We start from the raw sequence: 19,888 nt of genomic DNA on the forward strand, positions 1-19,888 counted from the left end.
GGCTGGCATCTACCATCCCCACCCCAACACACACACACACACACACACACACTCCAGGGTAACAATGAACACAAGCCATTTACATCTGCCACTTCATTTATTGTTTTTATTTGCAGGAGGAGTTGAAACAAATTTTAAGGATGTTTTTCATTTTTCCCCCTAAACATGAATCATCCAAGTAAAACCAACTTAACTATAGAAATGTAGCAAATAAGAGGAAAGTAGCACAACAACCCAAGAGGCAAAGGCAGGGGAAGAGGTGGGTGCAGTCCGCATATAACATATGCATAAATGCCATATGACTCACCTGCTCAGGACCGCCTCCCCAGAAGGCAAGCACAGGACCCATTTTAAGAGGATGCTCTCCCCCCAAATATCTGAGAATGTTTCAACTTAAAGCTTAAGGTTAAAAAGAGAAAGGGGAAAAAAAACTAACCAAAAACACACACCAAAAAAACCCCACGAACCACCCAGCCATAACCACCTTCCTTAATCGATCATAGGAGTTTCTTTTCATTTTATAAAAAGATTACTAAAAATATTGAAAAAATTATTTTCTCATCTTATATTTGTAAAGATAATAGAATTCAGAAGTTTCTTAGAAAACAGACCAGAAACTGCCCTCCAGTTTCCACCCGTTGCTGAGAGGATCAGCAGGACTAGAAAGTTTAGTAACTGGGGCTGCTGGTGGAGAATGGGAAGCCCAGCACGGAAGAAATCAGAAAGTTCAGGAGCAGGGTGTGGGGTGTGGCCAGGAGCAACTCCGTGCGAACATGGCTGCGCAGAAAAGGGGAACACTAGGTGGTCAGACAGGCCTTAAACTCCTCCTTGACATACAAAACCAGTTTTTATAAAGATCCAAGCAGTTTGGTCCCAAACTGAGGTGAACACTTCAATATTTATTCACATGCTTTGTTTTTTTAAGAATCAAAGTTGCCCAAATTAAATCTTTCTGCTATTACTACATATGCCTAAAAAGAAAAGAAAGGGCTTTTAAAATCAGGACAGGGCAGAAGAGACTGAGAATCAATCAGTCCTCTTAGCCTCAAATGAAATGAAATAAGAACAAAACTGTTGGCTTCTAATAGGAAACAAACCAAAATCCAAGCATTGCTCTCCCTCCCTACCCCAGCCCCCACCCACACCCCCACAACAAATGAGAAACACAGCTGCAGCCCAGTGTGTTGTGTTCTCTTGAGAGCAGGGCTTGCCCCCAGGCTCTGTGGCCAGCCCCTCTGTCCAGTGGGACGCAGCGTCAGGGATGCTTTGCACTGCAGCAGGATTCCGCGTGGCTGGTTAAGGGGTGGGGGTGGGATTTTCAGAATCTTCTTGAGGCTCCTGTTTTAACTCCTCACCAGCCATCTTCCCAGTGCCGCTCTCCCCTGGACAAGGGCTCTCTCTCCAAGAGCAGCCCCTACTCGGTTGTGGGCTGTAAATTGTCCTTCTCTTCTCGGTTCTCTGTCCCACTCTCGTCGTCTTCGATCTCCCCTTCCTCCCCACTGAACTTGTCATGGGCCCATTTGGGGCTGGTACTCGATTTCCGGAACATGAACCGGCCCCGGCCCCGGGGAAAGGCTCCTCGGCCCCGGCCCCGGCTCACCCACTTGTCACTGCCTTCGCCTTCCCGGTCATCATGCTGAGAGGAAAGAAGATTGCCATCAGTGTCAGGGCAGCCACCCGAATGTTCCCTTCCCAGAATAACCTGGGCCCAAACCCAACCTTTTCCTCTTTTCTGTCCTCACTGCTGTTGCTCTCCTCCAAAATTGCCACTGGTTCAGGTCTAAGGGCGTACCAGCTCCGTGCACTAGGAACTCTCTCCTAAGGGAGAAGCTTGGGCCTAACGAGAAAACATTCACCTAGCACTAAAGCAGTATCTCACTGAATCCTCCCCTCTACCCGACCTATCACGTCCCACTAAGCAAATGAGGGAACACAGTTAAGTACCATAAGGAACTTCCCATATTAATTAGTACATGGCCTCTGAAAGGAGGGGTCTGAGAAAGCCTATCACGTGAAAATGTGGAACTGTGTGAACTGGGTGGTGCTTAGGCAGCTGGAAGAGCATCATTCAGAACACAGCAGGGATTCCAGCTCTTCCCAGCACTCTACCCACCCTCCACCCATCTTGTCTCTCCCCTCTTGAGTTTTTCATGCGAGGAGTGTGTTGGCAAAGGGAAAACACTTACTATATATATCTCAAAAAGCCCTGCTATGATGATTTCATGAAACAAAGGATCCAATGAAAGAATGACAGCATTCTGGAAATCATACATTACCTCTACTGTCCTACTGCTTCAAAGAGTTTAAACCACCCACCCAACAAGCTAGAGCCTCAGGCTTGCAGAGCTCAGCTTAACCACACACAGCAATCAGGCTGGCAAGGCTTGTTCAGGTGGCAGACAGGGGAGAGGAGAAGGACTTTACATCGCTCCCACTCGGGCACTACCCTCGGCCCTGCCATGTACATTTCCCTAGAGACAGGCTCAAGGGTCCTCTAAAAGCCTCAAAGCAGTTTCCCGTAGCCCTAGAGAAGTGAGGGTGACCCTGCACAGTGATAACAAACCTGTTTCCTAGCTGTGCAACTGACCGTGCAGACCCATGCCAACCATTCTACTGGGGATGAAGATTGAGCTGCAAGTTGACCTTGGCTGCAACGCTCAGACACACACCTGCTGGAGTCTGAGCCTGCTATTGACAGCAAAGCCAAGAGCTCACTGACTGGCTTGGTATCCAGCCTAGAAAAAACCCCAACCAGAGAGAGGCCCAGAAGCTCATGGGAATGATCAACAGCTTAGATCAGAGAAGCTCCAGGGCATTTCACGCTGGAGGCGGATCTCTTTCCTTAAGGAGATCCCGAGTTGTCTTTCCTGTCAATCTCGCCCTGGGGAGTGACACAGTAGAACTCCGGCATCAGGGGAGGGTGTGATGGCTCTATCACAGCAGGGAGGCTGAAGATAGGGGTAGGTGAGCAGTAAAATCAGTTCACAAACTAAAAAGGCAAGAGCAACACTCCTTGCTTATCCTAGATTCCAAAAAACATCTTAGATGATAAACTCTTTTGAGAACAGCACAGTCTCTAGAGAATACTCATGTAGCAAACACTATTGTCCAAAAAGTGCACATACCCCAGTGCAGTATGTCTGCACATTTAATCACAGGGACCGGCACTGTGATGCACTGGGTTAAGCTGCTGCCTGTAGCATCTGTGTCCCATATGGGTGCTGGTTCAAGTCCCAGTTGCTCCACTCCTGATCCAGCTCCATTCTAATGTGCCTGGGTAAGCAGTGGAAGACAGCCCAAGCATTTGGGGTCCTGCAAACTCATGAGAGACCCAGAAGCAGCTCCTGGCTCCTGCAGCCATTTGGAGAGTGAACCAGAGGATGTAAGATCTAACTCTGCCTTTCAAATAAATAAAGTTTAAGAAAGTAATCACAGTTTTGGACCAACTAAGGCCTTGGTATCAGTTACTGTATGTGCCCAAGGCTCTCTAGCCCTTCCTGGTTATCCCCAGACACATACCAAGTAATACTTCTTGCTTTTGGGTGTGTACTCTGGGTCCCATTCCTCTTCCCGGTTTCTCTTTTGGAAATCATTGTTGCTGCTGTTGTTGTTGTTACCAGAGTAGTTGCCTCTGCCCCAGCCTCTGCCTCTGGCTCGAAATGGCTGTGGCAATAAATGGGGGAAAGCAACAAAGGACATCAGAAATGGCAAAACAACTGCCTGCATTCTGTTCAAGTATGTTTCTGGCACAGGACAACTGCTCTGCAGTCAGGGCATGTCAGTTGGTTTCTAGCCTGTTTCTGTTCATCTCAAATCCACAGCCTAGACAAAGACAAATATGGTCCAAGGATCTCCCTACGAACTGAAGGACTCAGGTTAATGGGGAACTTCTGAAACCAGAAGCCATTAGAAGCTTTCTGGCTAAGTGATAATGAACAAAAAAGTAACTAAACACGGGAAGTCTTGAGGGATGAGGCAGGGGCCTATCAACTACATTACTTACAGTAAAGGCAACAGAACTGGCATTCTGATGAAACAACCAGAACTGGCAGGACCAAGGGGCACAGAGAAAGGGGAAGGGTCTTACAAAGGCTCCTCGAGCTCTGCCGCCGCCTCTTTCACTTGGACCCACAAAGTCTTTGGTCCCCAGTCTGGACTTGTCAAAGCCTGTGGTGCTTTCCTCTCTCTCCTCTGTCTCCTCGGTGTACTCTTCTGCTTTGTAGGAGTGAGATGACTGGGAGGAGGAGGAGGAGGATCTGGACCGGTCTCGTGCTCTCCTGTGTTTCCTATGCAAAGAAAAGAACCAGGGAATGCAGTGAGCCTCTAGGAAACAGCCTTCTGCTGCAGTAGCACCAACACGAAACACAGAGCAACCAGAAGTGTGTCTGTAACAACCTAAGAACAGCTCACCCCCCATTCTTTTTTTCTTATTTATTTCAAAAATAGAAGTTACAGAGAGGCAGAGGCAGAGGCAGACAGAGAGACAGAGAAGTCTTCCATCCATTGGTTCATTCCCCAAATGGCCGCAATGGCTACAGCTGGGCTGACCTGAAGCCAGGAACCAGAAGCTTCCTTCAGGTCTCCCATGCTGGTGCAGGGACCCAAGCACTTGGGCCATCTTCTATTGCTTTCCCAGGCCATAGCAGAGAGCTGGATCAGAAGTGGAACATCTGGGACTCGAATCAGCACCCATTTGGGATGCTAGCACTGTAGGCAGTGGCTTTACCTGCTGTGCCACAGCAGCAGCCCCATCCCCTAATTCCAATAGTCATGTTTGGGGTCAGCATTGCTGCACAGTGGGTTAAACTGCTACCTGCAATGCTAGCATCCCACTGTCAGAGTCCTGAATGCTCCCCTTCCAATCCAGCTCTCTAGTAATGAGTCTGGGAAAGCACTGGAAGACAGCCCACGTACTTGAGCTCCTCTGCCACCCGTGTGGGAGAAACAGAAGGAGTTCTGGGCTCCTGACTTCAGCCTAGTCCAGACCTGGCTATAGTACCCTTTTGGGGAGTGAGCCAACAGACAGAGGACATCTCTCTCTCAAATAAACAAACCTCTGCAATTTATCTGTGATGGGCCACAGCTTTACATCATACCATCTGACGGAGCTTTCTATTTTCTAATTTTCACAGGGATGCTACTCCGTCTTATAGGGTCGCTCTAAATATTATGTAAATAATAAGTTTAAACACTCTACACTGACATAGCAGGCATACAGTAAATAGCACTATAATTATTTACGACTATTCCTCTCATTTTATGGACAGAGGAGACTCAGGTGAACTGGGCAGAACCTGGATTCAAACCTAACTGGCTAATTATACCACTACTCCACACCCCACCTCCCACTGAGCTCAAACAGATTGTGTTATTAACCCTAGGATCTGGTGAAACTCTTCCCAGAGTTACTTGCCTTGCCTTACCTTCATCTGGGGGAAATTACAGACTAGGGAAAATTAGCTTAGCATGATGAGTCACTGTCTATATACTAAAGGTTGAAAAGCCAGGCTCCCAAGAGCATAGGGGAACTTCTAGGGAGAAGCCAGTCATGTCTCAGTAACCTATCATTCCTTCCCTCAGTTATCCTGTATGGAAAACAGCCTGTCTCCCCTACTGATTCTTCCCAGCACCTGCTCACAAAAAAACCCCAAAGTTACCGTCACAGCATTCTTACAATTCATATGTATAACTTTTATTTACTTATTTGAAAGGCAGAGTTAGAAAGAGATCTTCCACCCACTGGTTCACTCCCCAAAAGGCCACAACAGCTGGGGCTGGGCCGCTCCAAAGCCAGGAGCCAGGAGCTTCTTCTGGGTCTCCAAGTGCAGAGGCCCAAGCACTTGGGCCATTCTCTGATTTCCGAGGCCATAGCAGAGAGCTGGGTAGGAAGTGGAGCAGCCAGGACTCAAACCGGCACCCATATGGAATTCTGGCCCAGCGACAGGGTGCCACAGAGGCAGCCCCATGTAACATTTTTTAAAAAAGATACTATTTATTTGAAAGGTAGGGGGTAAGGAGGAGGGAGGGAGGGAGACAGAGAGAGGCGCCTTCTATCCTCTGGTTCACTCCCCAAAGGCCAGAATGACCAGGCCAGGCCTGAGCCAGGAGCTTCTTCAGGGGCCCAAGCAGTTGGGCCATCTTCTGCTGCTTTCCCAGGCACATTAGCAGGGAGCTGGACAGAAGTAGAGCAGCGGAGTATGAACTGGCACCATATGGGATGCCTGTGTCACAGGTGGTAGCTCTATCTGGTACACCACAATGCTGACCCCAAAAGTATAACTCTTGGGTGGGCTTTATGGCATAACTGGTTAAATTGCCACTTGGGATGTGCACATCCAGTATCAGAGTGCAACTGGGAGTCCTGGCTACTCCACTTCCCATCCATTTTCCTGTTAATATACCCTGAGAGACAAAAGATGATGGTTCAAGTGCTTAAGCCCCTGTCACCCAGGTGAGACCCAGATGGAGTTCTGGGATCCTGGCTTAGGTCTGGCCTGTAACTGGCTGTTGCAGGCATTTGAGGAGTGATCCAACAGACAGAATCCCCCTTCCTCTCCCCATCTCTTTCAAGTAGACAAAAATAAGCAATTTTTAACAAAGTGTAACTTGGGGCTGGCGTTGTGGCATAGTGGGTAAAGCCACCACCTGCAGTGCCAGCATCCCAGGTGGGAGATCCAGAAGAAGCTCGTGGCTCCTGGCTTTGGATCGGCACAGCTCCGGCAACTGCAGCCATCTGGCGAGAGAACCAACGGATAGAAGACTTCTCTCTCTCCCTCTGCCTCTGCATAACTCTGCCTTTCAAATAAATAAATAAATCTTTTTATTTTTAAAGTATAACTCTATCCCACTAAAAATGAGTGCAATTTCCACAGGTTTTCAAAACAAAGGCTCTGAAAAGGCCCCAAAGTTGAATCCTGGCATTTTAAGTCATTCTTCAGTTGTAAACCACAGGGTGACATATTAATGGCAAACATGGCTTATGACTTCTCCCTTGCCCAAATCACTAGTTGTCCAAAACACACAGGAAATCAGAGGTAAAAATGCATGTGTACCAGGGAAAGAAATCAGAATTGGCTATCCAGACTCAATATGAAATACATGAGGGCGGCCAGCACACGGCTCACTAGGCTAATCCTCCGCCTTGCGGCGCCGGCACACCGGGTTCTAGTCCCGGTTGGGGCGCCGGATTCTGTCCCGGTTGCCCCTCTTCCAGGCCAGCTCTGTGCTGTGGCCAGGGAGTGCAGTGGAGGATGGCCCAAGTGCTTGGGCCCTGCACCCCATGGGAGACCAGGAGAAGCACCTGGCTCCTGCCATCGGATCAGCACGGTGCGCCGGCCGTGGCGGCCATTGGAGGGTGAACCAACGGCAAAGGAAGACCTTTCTCTCTCTCTCTCTCACTGTCCACTCTGTCAAAAAAAAAAAAAAAAAAAAAAAAAGAGGGCATCTGTGCCTTTTCCCCCTGTGCCAGCTTTCAGGGCCTGCTATCCACCACTTCCATTCCCTACGGAGGACTACCTAGCCTTTTATCTCTAGGAAGTCCTGGGAGCTGCTAGAACTCCTCATGCATAAGTAACACGGGAATGTGAGACTAAGAGGAACAAAAGATGTGAGTTTAGGTGTCAGCTAATATCTGTGATCTTAGACAAAGAACTGAGCTTGGCTTCTTTTACCTTCTAAATGGTCAAAATGGGTATCATACCAACTGTTCAACTTATCACGAGAAAATGGGTAAGAATATGCTTGCCAGTTGGAAGCTCACAGCAGAAGCACTGCTTATTATGGGAAGGTATGGGGCTTTATCTCTGCTCCTTTTAAGGACGGACACATGACTGAAAAGTCACAGCACTTCCAAAAACGTAAATAGAAATCTCAAGTCCCTGGCATGAATGCCGCCCTACAAAACTCAACAATGCCACCTTTGTTTAAGGAGTATTTGGAACACTTCTCTTGGCACTGTCTGTGAAACTAGTTTAAGAGGCATTTAAAATCAACAATCTTGTCCTATCTAATTTACCCTTTTTCTTTGACCAGTGTTATTACTTGACAATGACTTTGAGCCATTTCTAAAAATCCTCTTCATGAAAATTTGCTGTAAGAACAAACATGTCTAAAGCAGTTATAAAAGGAATTCTCAAATGAGCCTCTGTACTATCCCTATAGTCAGGTTAACAGATTTTCTCCCACAAAGCCTTCCTTGGACAAGGGTCACACACTTTGATAGTTTCAAACTAGGAACGCTACTTGAGAGTTATATGGTACAAAGAAACTACAAGAGATGCTGCACTTCCCAACCCCAAAGCCCTCTGACTTGAAAGGTCCAGTGGAAACTCAAAGGGAAAGGCAAAAAGACTACTCAAGGGTTTCACGTACTTCTGCTTCTTTGATCCTTTATGAGTTTTCTCTGTTTTCTCAGTTGACCTCTCTCTCGAATGGCTTGAGTCTCGGGAATCCACTGATTCTCTTGATTTACCTCGTTTAAGATCTCTCTCCTTATGTTTTTTACGGCGTTCAATATCAAGGCGGAGATCCACAGGATCATCCTTGTATTTTCCCTCAGCCTGCCAAAAGAGAAGTCAAAATTAAGGTTTTGGGGATTTAGGGCTGCCAACTCAACCACCCCACAAACTGTGGTGTTTACTCCAATGGAGGGGTGCAGAGGAAGCACCAGGAATGTGAGGCATATGAGCCAAGTCTGGGAAGGATGCAGGATGTCCCACAGAAGTCACCTCATAAGGATCCCTCACAGAGCTCAAGTCTGGTTCTCTACAACAATGAGGCTGGTATCTTTCTGAAACTGTTATATATTGAGTTTGCTTCATTTCCTAATGTCTAGTAATGACCGGCTCATCTACAGGCAGAGAAGGCCAGTGTCAGCTCTGGGAGCTTGGTTACACTGGCTTGGAGTTTGGTCCCTACCAAGAGTGGAAATGTCCACTTTCCCCTACCTACACTGTAGTGGCCACCCACCGCTTAGCCTCTACTTGGAATTGTCTGTGTACTCGTGTCCAGAAAGAGACAATGGGGAACGTCAACAGCCTTCATAAAGTGGCAATACCAGGTCAAAGTTTAAAAACTACTGGGCTCATATGCTGCAGAGACAGTATGAACCCAGCACCTGAGAACCCAGGCCATCCCAGGGGTGGCTTTCAATGATTCTTAGGAAACCCAAGGATGGAAAAGATGCAAGGAAATTTCAAGGCCATCACACACCAAATCCTTCCAACTGAAGTGAACGCTCTCAGAGGAGAAAGGAATGAGCAGTTCACTCTGTCCTCACATCATCCTTACAAGAACCACTATACTTTTTTGTGAAATAAAGCTTAATTTTAATTAAAGCAGGAGTGATTAGAAGGTTTATCATTTTATCCTCTGCACCCCTTAAAGACCAAAACGAAAAGGCAAGGTCAGGACAGCCACCGCTCCCTTGGGCAGCTGGACAACACCTCTAATGGACCTGGCTCTCTAAGGCATGAAGGGTGAGATCACTTCCATGCTTCACTTATTAGTGCCAACCTGACTGCTATTTGGAGAGAGAAGAGGGGTGGAAGAAGAGAGACTATGCAAGAGTGCCTCTCATTACATTCAACGAACAAGACAAATTTGGGAAAACTTGAAAATTAATATTTTTAGAAAAGATTTCAGCAGCATAAAACAGCCATCACTAATTTTTTATTTCAACTGTATTATGTGAATGAAGGTCAATAAATACTAAGATTTTCAAAAACCCAATCTAGTTACCTCACAGTAAAAGACTGCATCCAAGCTTTAATCTCTAACAGTGCTGATGTGCACATCATTGCAACTGCAGCTGGGCTACCAAGGTAATGTTCAGCTTTAAAGTAGCAGTAACCAACAGATGATAGATATGGTACAATGTTAAAAAAAAAAACCTGGACCAGCTGTTTATAAACAGTCTACTAAGTTAAGCTAAGAATATTTCACTCTTCTCTGACATGCATGTCTTTTTGAAATCATGGTTGCAAATAGTGCATGTATACAGTTGATTTGATAATACTTACAAGCAGAAAAATATCACAAAAAGTTTCTTCTCTCATCATGGGCACTTGTTCCAAAACTCCTCTCTTTTTTTTCTCAAGCTCACCTCAATAGACTTTGGGGTCATTTACCATATTCTAACCACTTCACAAAGGTTGTTGATACATTTAATAAAAATTAACCCTTTGTAGTTCATTTTTAGAATTATGCCCATCCTTAAAAGAAAAACACAAACTTAAGTAGAGAGTAATTTAAACAAACACATTTCTGTCAAGTTCATGCCCAACGCACTCAGTTTGTTGGAATTACTGATCAAAGCAACAGTTCACCTTATAGCCTGGTTCCCGAGGACTTTTCATTTCATCATGAGCCAAACCATGCTTTCTGAATGTACTGGGGGAAATGTCTATCCTCCTAAAATTGAAAACAGAAAAATATGTATAATTACATATTACTACTGGTAATATTCTACTACTAAAGCAAGGTAACAGATTCACAAACATTTCTTTTTATTATTTCTTGTAGTCCCACAGGCAGGCAAACACAGACACTTAAAATCCCAAGTTCCAAGGGCAGATGTTTGGCCTAACAGTCACCAATTGAGACACCTATATCCAGTACTGGAGTGGGTCCAACAGTCAGCTTTAGCTCTGGACTCTAGTTTCCTGCTAAAGCAGATCCTAGGAGGCATCAGTGATGGTTCAAAATGACTGGGTTCCTGACACTCATGTGGGAGACACAGATTGACTGAGTTCCCAGCTTCTAGCTTCAGTCTTGGCCCAGTCCCAGCCATCAAGGGCATCTAGGTGCTTGTCTCCCACTCTCAAAAAATAAACAAATACATAAAAATCCTATGTTCCTAGGCTGTTTTCTTGCTCTCTCACCTACAGCCAGACCTATTATTTCATCCTACCCAGGTCTTGCTAACCTCAAAGAGCAGCTTCCTTTTTGAGAATCTGAGTATCACTCTCCTATTAAGATTCGGTTTAGGATCAGGGAAATGCAAATCAAGACCTTCTACTGCTTCCCCAGGACACAGCAGAGAGCTGGACTAGAAGTGGAACAGCCAGGACTCGAACCAGCACCCAAATGTGATGCCAGCACTGCAGGTGGCCGCTTTACTAGCTACGCCACAGTGTCAGCTCCTAGTGGCTCTCATACAGAAATCAAAAATCAATAAATGTTGGTGAGGATGTGGGGAAAAGGGTACCCTAAAATACACTGTTGGTGGGAATGTAAACTAGTAAAACAATTGTGGAAGATAGTATGGAAATTCCTCAGAGAGCTGAAAATAGATCTACCATATGACCTGGCCATCTCACGCAGGGGAATTTATCCAAACAAAATGTATTCAGCATATGAAAGCTGTCTGTACCCCAATCTTTATTCCAGATCAATTCATGGATCTAAACATGGATCTAAAACGTGGAATCAACCAGGTGTCTGCCAACCGATGACTGGATAAAGAAAATGTGGTATAGGGGCCGGCGCTGTGGTGCTGTGGGTTAATGCCCTGGCCTGAAGCGCCGGCATCCCATATGGGCGCTGGTTCGAGACCCAGCTGCTTCACTTCAAATACAGCTCTCTGCTATGGCCTGGGAAAGCAGTAGAAGATGGCCCACGAGGGAGACCCAGAAGAAGCTCCTGGCTCCTGGCTTTGGATCAGTGCAGTTCTGGCCGTTGCGGCCAATTGGGGAGTGAACCATCAGATGGAAGACCTCTCTCTCTCTCTCTGCCTCTCCTCTCTCTGTGTAACTCTGACTTTAAATAAATCTTTAAAAAATGTTGTATAAATATACTTTGGAATACTACTCAGCTATAAAAAAAGAATGAAATCCTGTCCTTCATAACAAAATGGAAACCATTATACTTTGTGAAATAAGCCAGCCCCCAAAAGACAAATACCATGTTCTTCCCAATCTGTAGTAACTAACAGAGTTCAAAAAAAGTAATGTATATGAGCAAAATCGACATTTTGGGATCTGAATATTGTTTACAGCCCTTGTCTCTACTGTTGAGGAATACTCTTTTTTTCTTACTATCTGTTGAATACTTAGTGGAGGGTTAAACCTATGATGAAAATTTATGTTTCTAAATCTGTATATATGAAATGAAATTTGTTCACCTTATACACATTTTTTTAAAAAAACTGGAAAAAAAAAAACAACACAAAAAAAGATCAGGTTTAGGTGAGAAACAACTGCCAGGAATGACACCCATTCCAACAGATCCTAAATCCAACACTGCTGTACAAACTTGGTCCTACCTACCTAGTGAGATACTAGTAGACAAGGATTGACTACTAAGGAATTAAAGCCAAACTTTGTTTCCAGAAAAAGTCCCTATTTCCTGAATAGATTCTCACAACTGTATGAGATATTCTTTAAGTCTACTGAGCTTTTAAACCATTTAAGATAATTTTAACAAACTCCTCTTCTACTTCTCCCCAGGCCAAAAAAAAAAATCTTCTACAGAACTGACTTCCCATACATAGGTTTGCTTCAAGAAACTAGAACTGGGTGGGCACGTGGTGTAGTCGTGGCAGTAAAGCTGCTGCTTGGGATATCCACATCCCATATCAGTGTCTGGTCTGTGACCCGACTACCCGCTTTTTGCTAAAGCATATCCTGGGAGTTGGCACACAGTGGCAAGTCTCTGACATCCATGGCTAGTCTGAGCATTGGGAGGGAAAGCCAACGGATGGAAGATTTCATCTGTTTACCTTTTAAATAAAAACAAAACAAAAATTTTCAAAAAGAAGGGCTAGTGTTGTGATACAGCAGGTTAAGCCGCTGTCTGCAATGCTGGCATCCCATCTGGGTGCAAGGTCCAGTCTCAACTGCTCCACTTTTATTTTTCCCTAAAGATTTAATTATGTATTTGAAAATCAGGGTTATAGAGATTAAAAGACAGAGAGAGAGAAAGAGACACAGAGACGCACAGAACTTCCATCTGCTGGTTCACTCCCCAAATGGCCACAATGGCCGGAGCTGGGCGGATCTAAAGCTAGGAGCCTGCAGCTTCTCCGGGTCGGTCTCGACATGGGTGCAGAGGCCCAAGGACTTGGGACAGCATCTACTGCTATCCCAGCCCTAACAGAAAGCTGGATCAGAAGTGCAACAGCCAGGACTCAAACTAGAATCCATATGGGATGCCGGCACTGCAGGAGGCAGCTTTATCTGCTACAACACAGTGCCAGACCCTGTTCCACTTCTGATCCAGCTTCCTGTTAATGCACCTGGGAAAGCAGCAGAAGATGGCCCAAGTGCTTGGACCCCTGCCACCAACGTAGAATATTCAGATGGAATTACATACTTCTGGCTTCAGCATGGCCCAGCCCTGGCTGTTGCAGCCATTTGGATAGTGAACCAGAGGATGGAAGATCTCTGTCTCTCCCTCTCAAATAAAAATAAAACTTCAAAAAAAGAAAAAAAAAAAAAGAAGAAGAAGAAATAGCATTTACTCTACCTACAGATGACCACAGTGACCAGGTTACTATTAGCCATCTCTCAGAACATAGAGTTCATCTGTATGGAGAGAGCTGTTTTCCTTATGCCCACTGCAGGCCCACAGAGAGACCACAGCTTGTGTCCCTTCTATTCATAAACACAAATGTGCATAGCTCTTCCCAGTCTGAAGGATATCCCAAATTTTCCATTCAAGATGCATTGGCCACAGAATTTAAGATGACTTCAGCAGTTGCTAAGTCTTTAATTACAAACTCCAATGCAAGGTTGAGGCCCTCACCTGTGTATCTCTGGGCTTTTCTTGTTTTTAGCGGCCTCCTGCTCAGTTCCCCTCTTTAGGTATTTAGTAAAGCGTTCATGCAATGTCATTCCAGAGGACCCAAAGTGATGCTCTGTTGGGATTCAAAGACACAGGTTACTCTACAAAGGGCAGATTCAATGCTCAACTTCTGCACAAATCTACAACCATGGAAACAGGACTAAGCTATCAAACCCATACAACAAACACACTGAAAAGAAGAAGCAAAAATATCTGGTTCAGACACAGACCAACGCTGGGCAAAAAGAGTTCCAGTGTAGTTCCCTAAGGCCAGAGACATGAAGAGACAGACACCTGGCACGTACTTCCCTTGGAAGCACGGCACCAACTTCTGATGGAATTTAAATTTCAGAGGGAAGTTGTGACTGCTCCAGCTCACATACTTCTGCTGGCCATTCCTCAACTTGCCTACTTCCTTTTGTCCAGGGGATGGTAGAGTAATTTGGTGACAAATCCACAACAGGTCTGGAAGAGATGGCTAGAAGGGAGAAGAGCCATCTTCCTACCTCCTAAGTTTTTAAACACTGTAAACCTTCATGTTAAGGATTTCACCTGCTGTCATGATTTTAAGTTACTGGCACTTCAAAATGTTTTATTTCTGCAACTGAAGACAGAAATTTCTCCCAAAAGGAATTCCCTTCAAGCTAGCCCCTAGCTTCAAAGGTTCTTCAAAAGGGACAAAGGAGGCCCCCCAACACACACCGCCCCCCAAGGCTCCCTCACCAGCTCACTCTTCTTCCTGCTTATGACAGTGGAAGCTACAAGTACAGAAATAGAGTCTGGTCTCACCTTTCACGTGGTGAACAATGGTCACGATATGCTGGGCAAACAATTCAGAGGGGCTGCGCTGAGATTGAGCTGACTGTATGTGCTGGAAAATGGAACGAAATTCCTGTTCCTTTTTGTTGCTATGGACTAGATCCCGACAAAGCTTGCGTTCCTGAGCCAATAACCCACTGGGTCTAAAAAAGAAACACAGGGAGGCCAATGTAGCAAGATATAGAAAGAGAACATTAAACCATAAAAACATCTTACTTTCTTAAAAAAAAAAAAAAATTTAATCTATCCACAAAACTCCTTTTTCTCCTTTCCAAAGTTCACAGAAGCCTCAACACAACATAGCTATGGTAAAGAGCAGTCAAAATCTGTTCCCACTTTCTTTGCTGGGAATCTTCAAGTGGGGTCAAGTGTTAAATCTAAGTGATTCAGCTTTTGGAGTTTCAACACATAGCAAATGAGAGGGAGGCATGTCAGAAGATCAAGGAGCCTGGCCAGCTAAGACCATTCAGTAGGTGACGCAACGAAGCAGGGCTAGGATGTTTATACTCAGTAAAGACAGCCAGCCTCCTGGGCATTGCCACTTTTTCCTAAAGTATGGGGGCGAAGGATGTTAGATAAAGAGGAATCTGCTTTTGCCCAGCTCTATAATAAACTGCAATGTTATTCAACAGTGGTGGCCAATGATACAGACTTTGGTGATCTGGCTAGGAATGGAGACACGGCTCCTGGATGGCTGTACAGGCAAATGACAACTTGAATACAGTTAGAAACACGAGTGGGGGCGGGCAGAGATGAACAGAGCAAGAGAGAAGCACAGGGAACCAGCAACCAACCAAGTCAGTCACCAAAGGCTGAAAGCACCACTTGCCACCCCAGTGATCCTGCCCCCTAAACACCCTGGCTCAGGGACACAGGGACACACATACATACTATTCCAGAGAGAGGTAGAAACTTGGGCAGGGGTAAATAAAGGAGATAACCTTCAGGGATAGAGATTAGGAGACAACACTAAAGCCTTGAGGATCAAGAAGTATATCTCACCGTGCAAGGTCCTCATCAAAAGAGTCCATCCGGACATTGACCTGGGCTTCTCGAGTAATGGAAAAGGAAGACTTCCCAGAAGAAAAGTCTCCTTTGGCTCCCAGCTTGTCTCGGCTCTCAGAGGTCTTTCTTGGGGGAGGCGATGAACTTTTCTCCTGGACTGCTTTGTAAGCGGTCACTCGGAAATTCTTTTCAGGCACAAACCCCCTGTGCCCACTTTCGGTTCTCTTGGTCCCTCCCCGATCCTCCTTTTTGGATCTCTCTGAGAAAGACTCCTCCTCCAGCTCCTCGGTTTTCCTCTGCTTTTCCTTCCCTGGAGGGGCATACACCAGGCCCTCCCATTTGCCTGACTTCTCCTCTTCCTGGCCTTTGTTTGCACCTGCTATGACTTTAGACATAAATTTGGGTTCATCATCAAACTCAGATTCCTTCCTCCCCTTAGTTTTGTCCTTATCTTGTTCATCCAAGTCCTCCTTGTGGAAGTCAGTCATCTTCTTCTCAAAGTCATCTCGGAGCTTATATCTTTTGGGAGACTGGCTGCCCCGAAAAGGCTTCTCGGTATCACTTTTGGGAGCAAATGGTTCGGATTTACTTTTTCCATCACCCAAGCCTGTGTCAGAGAAGCTCCCTTTCTCTTTCATTTTCTCTTTATCAGCATTTGTTTGTTTCTGTTCCTTATCTTTTCCATTCTCTGTCTTCTGCTCTTCTAGATACCTGGTTATAAAAACACAAGCAAGACACACAACAGGCTTCTTAAGCCATCTGCTCTAAAATAGCACCCATCTACTGGCTTTCATTCTCTGAACAAACATGTCTTTTGGACTCTAATATGACCAAAATGCTCTCTACTTGTTTACTTTTTAGTAATTTCTGCAATTATTATCATTCCTTCATAGATCTATGAACTTGGCAATTTGGAGAAAAATATATGGTCCATGCAGTTACGCTTTACGAAAACAACCAAAAAGAAAATAGAAGTTATTTTTAGGGTACAAAAAAACAAAACAGAAACCTACTTACCTGTAACGTGGTCTAAGGGAAAAAAATTAAGTCTTACCAACCTTCACTCAGTCCCTTACAATCTGCTTTCAGCAAAGTTAACATAGAATGTTCAACCTTGGACTGTTTTGCTTTTATACAACTCACATTTGGAAATACAAGCCTCAAAAAAGGCTTCAAAATTGCGTCAGGTCACCTAGAAGATCTAATTATGAAATGGACTGTGAACACAAATAAAAACAAAGTACTTGTTAACAGGGAAGAGGGCTGGTGGCAGCAAAAAATCATATCTTCCTTCTTAGGGAAAGTTAGAGCTCATGCTCAAGGCTTCTAAAAAGGGATTCTCACCCCTGCCAAGGAACAAAATTTACACTTTAAAGTAGACTTGCTAAAGGCAGGAATGCACACAGATTCTGAACATCTGTAATCTGTACCATTAACGGACAAAGCTTTACCACCTTAGAGTTGCATTAATAAGGCAGGGAAGAATCAAGAAATTAAGACATCGAAGAATGCAGTAATAAAAGAAAACAAAGGAAAAGGGAAACCACTCACTAGGTCAATCACCTGACATCTAGCTGGCCCCAATGCAACTTCCCTATAACCTCTCCACCATCCCAATCCATCCAACCAACCACACAAACAGAAGATTTGCGTTCCAACTCACCGTGTCCCCCAGGGTAGAAGGATGGAAGCACTGTCATGTCCTCTCCTAACACGGAGCCTGGTTGGCTTCTACTGGGACACACACCCACCTTATGGTTTTAAGACAAGGCCTTCCTGGACTAAGCCTTGGACTTTCCCATTCTGCCCAGTCTCAACAGGAGGTTGTGAGGGTGCAGCGCTTCACCATGATGGGCGGATGCAGATCATACACAGTAGATGGTGGGTCCTAGAGGGTCTAACAGCTCCAATGGCCATTCATTTTGGCAAAGATCATATTTTTTTGATAGCTGACCCACAAATCTCTACTGTTCTCTGGCTTACATTGGTAGAATCCAAGGCAAATTTTAAATGTGAAAACATCATTGCAGAGGAGTCTAAAGACACTTTATGCTGCAATACAAATTCAGGAAGGTAGGAAAGCTAGAGTTAAGCTAAAGGTTTCCTTGGGTGATGCTTTTAATGTTTGCTAATGAAAAGTTTAGGAAATGGAGATTACCTCATTACCATTAATCAGAGCTCTAACTTAGATCACATTACAATTACACTATCAACTGGTGAGATAAATCACAGGAGGCAGGGGAAACAAGATACTTGCCTCTTGGTATAGGCTGCTCCTCCTTGAGCAGTATTCTCCTCCTTCTGAGATGAGCCATACGTAGAGCCAGTGGCCGGTGGACTCTTACCCACAGGGCTCTTTTTGGATGGACTCAAAGATCCAGAGCCATGGTCGAACTGACCTTGATGTGTCCCAGACTGATACCCAGCACCACTCGGCAGAGCTGAGCCCATCTGGGATGTGTTGGAAAGTGGAGGACTGGGTTTTGGCACAGGGCTGGGGCGGGGTGATCGCCGCCTCACCACCACAGACTGGAGAGGACTTTTGAGAGCTGGGCTTCGCTCCCGAGGACTCAGCTCAGAAACCGCAGAGGCACGTGATGTAGAACCAGTGCTGTAGGTGGTGGCATCTGGCCATGGCTTTGAGCTCTCAGATGCCTTAGTATCTTGAGAGGTGCTTCCAGAGAATGCTTGCTCCTTGGCCTCATCTCCCTGGTTATCCCCGGCAGCCTGAGAAGGCCGGCTATCCTTGGAAGAAGACTTTTTCTCCTTTGTAGACTTGCGCTTAGAAGACTCAACTCGACTATGGTTGGAGGAAGAACGAGAAGATGAGGAGCGCCTTGACCTGTCAGAAGACGACTTATCGGAGTTCCTAGAATGGCTCCTGGATCTTGGTGAAGGGGACCTTCTCTTTGGGGACCGAGATCGGGAGCGGCCCCGACGAGGACTGTATGCCTGCCGGTAATTCTGCCAATTTGAGCGGTAGTTTCCATAGCCTCCTCTGTTATATTGGCCCCATGGATAAAAGCCTCTATTGCGCCCACGGAAATAATAGGGCCTTCTATAGCCTCTGTTGTGACCTCGGAAATCCCGGTTCTGATATACTCTTGGATGATTTCTTTCTCTGTTATGAGCTGGAGAATATGATCTGGAACGAGACCTAGAACTGAAAAAGGAGGGGAAGGGAAAAAATGTTTGAATTTTTAAAATTATTTATTTATTTATTTGAAAGCCCAAAAGAGAATGAGCTCTTCCATCTATCTTCTGCTTCACTACCCAAGTGGCTACAACAGCTGGGACCAGGCCAGGACACAGCCAGGAACCCAATTACTTGAGTCACCATCTACTGCCTCCCTCCTGGGTGTGCACTAGCAGGAAGCTGAAACTGGGAGCAAGAGACAGAACACAAAACCATGCACTCCAATATGAGATGCAGGCATCCCAAGCAGTGTCTTATTCACTAGGTCAAACATTCACCCCTGAATTTCCGACATTAAAAAAAAAAAAACTGCCAACATGTTTTTGTTATTTTACATTTTGAATTCCCTACTCTCACTTGTCATTCATTTTCAGTTTTGTTTTCAAAGCAAGGATATAAGCTTAAATATTTAATTCCACTACATAGTGCCCATGTTAAGTACAAAAACATACACAAGAATCGTTTTAATGAATGAGACACAGATCACTTAAAATTGCAGCACATTTTAAATGGAGACAGAATTCCGTGACTTAAAGAATATAAAAATCCTTACTGTAGTAAATGAAACAGAGATCATGCTGACCTAGCAACTGCTGAGAGTTTCACAGACCCAGGGAGTCAGACAGCTTCTGAGGTCAATGGAGGCAGGGAAGAAATGCAAGCTGTGGTACCTGAACAGGTAACTACTCAGGTTCTCTGGCATTTAGACTATTAAAACAGTCCATTCACCAACCCAGTCACCCCTCTCTGTGCAGGCAGAATTTACAGATCCCACTAAGAGGAAAGGTTGTAAAAGTACAGTTACAACAAGTTTATACCAAGGAACACTTGGAGAATGCACTGTTCAAAGCTTAAAAGAACTAAAATAGGATTACCAAACCATACAAGTATTGGTTTATTTATCAGGGACCTGCAAATGGTCTATTTCCAAGGTCAAATATCTGCGGTTCAGCTCCATGATCTTACCAAAGTGCCACAAGAGGGCACTATCTGACCACAAGGCTCTTAAGTACACAAGAGGTAGCGAAGAGAAAGCAGCCTCCAGTTTATACATCTTCGAAGTCAGAGGCTTCCTAGTCTAAAGGA

The 19,888-nt window shown here is 45.2% G+C and overlaps 1 protein-coding gene across 50 annotated transcripts in view; it reads right to left on the reverse strand.

Annotated features, from left to right (window-relative positions):
- Positions 1 to 78: 78 nt before the first annotated feature.
- THRAP3 (thyroid hormone receptor associated protein 3) overlaps positions 79 to 19,888 on the reverse strand; it is an 85,534-nt gene continuing 65,724 nt past the window's right edge. For 29 of the 50 annotated variants that reach the window (XM_089300986.1, XM_089300993.1, XM_089300999.1 and 26 more), the window contains 9 exons: positions 17,864 to 18,769; positions 15,604 to 16,317; positions 14,572 to 14,744; positions 13,744 to 13,855; positions 10,326 to 10,410; positions 8,371 to 8,558; positions 4,088 to 4,286; positions 3,520 to 3,663; positions 79 to 1,636 (listed from right to left, as the gene is read on the reverse strand). In XM_089300986.1, coding sequence (XP_089157112.1) covers positions 1,415 to 1,636; positions 3,520 to 3,663; positions 4,088 to 4,286; positions 8,371 to 8,558; positions 10,326 to 10,410; positions 13,744 to 13,855; positions 14,572 to 14,744; positions 15,604 to 16,317; positions 17,864 to 18,769 — 2,743 coding nt within the window. In that variant the 3' untranslated portion in view covers positions 79 to 1,414. Of the gene's footprint in view, positions 1,637 to 3,519; positions 3,664 to 4,087; positions 4,287 to 8,370; positions 8,559 to 10,019; positions 10,212 to 10,325; positions 10,411 to 13,743; positions 13,856 to 14,571; positions 14,745 to 15,603; positions 17,659 to 17,863; positions 18,770 to 19,888 lie in introns of all 50 variants that reach the window. The other 21 variants (XR_016211114.1, XR_016211113.1, XR_016211111.1 and 18 more) reach the window with 3 other exon arrangements.

Source organism: Oryctolagus cuniculus, chromosome 7 (genome assembly GCF_051225735.1).
Source record: "Oryctolagus cuniculus isolate XC-2025 breed Fujian yellow rabbit chromosome 7, ASM5122573v1, whole genome shotgun sequence".
Classification (NCBI taxonomy): Eukaryota; Metazoa; Chordata; class Mammalia; order Lagomorpha; family Leporidae; genus Oryctolagus; species Oryctolagus cuniculus.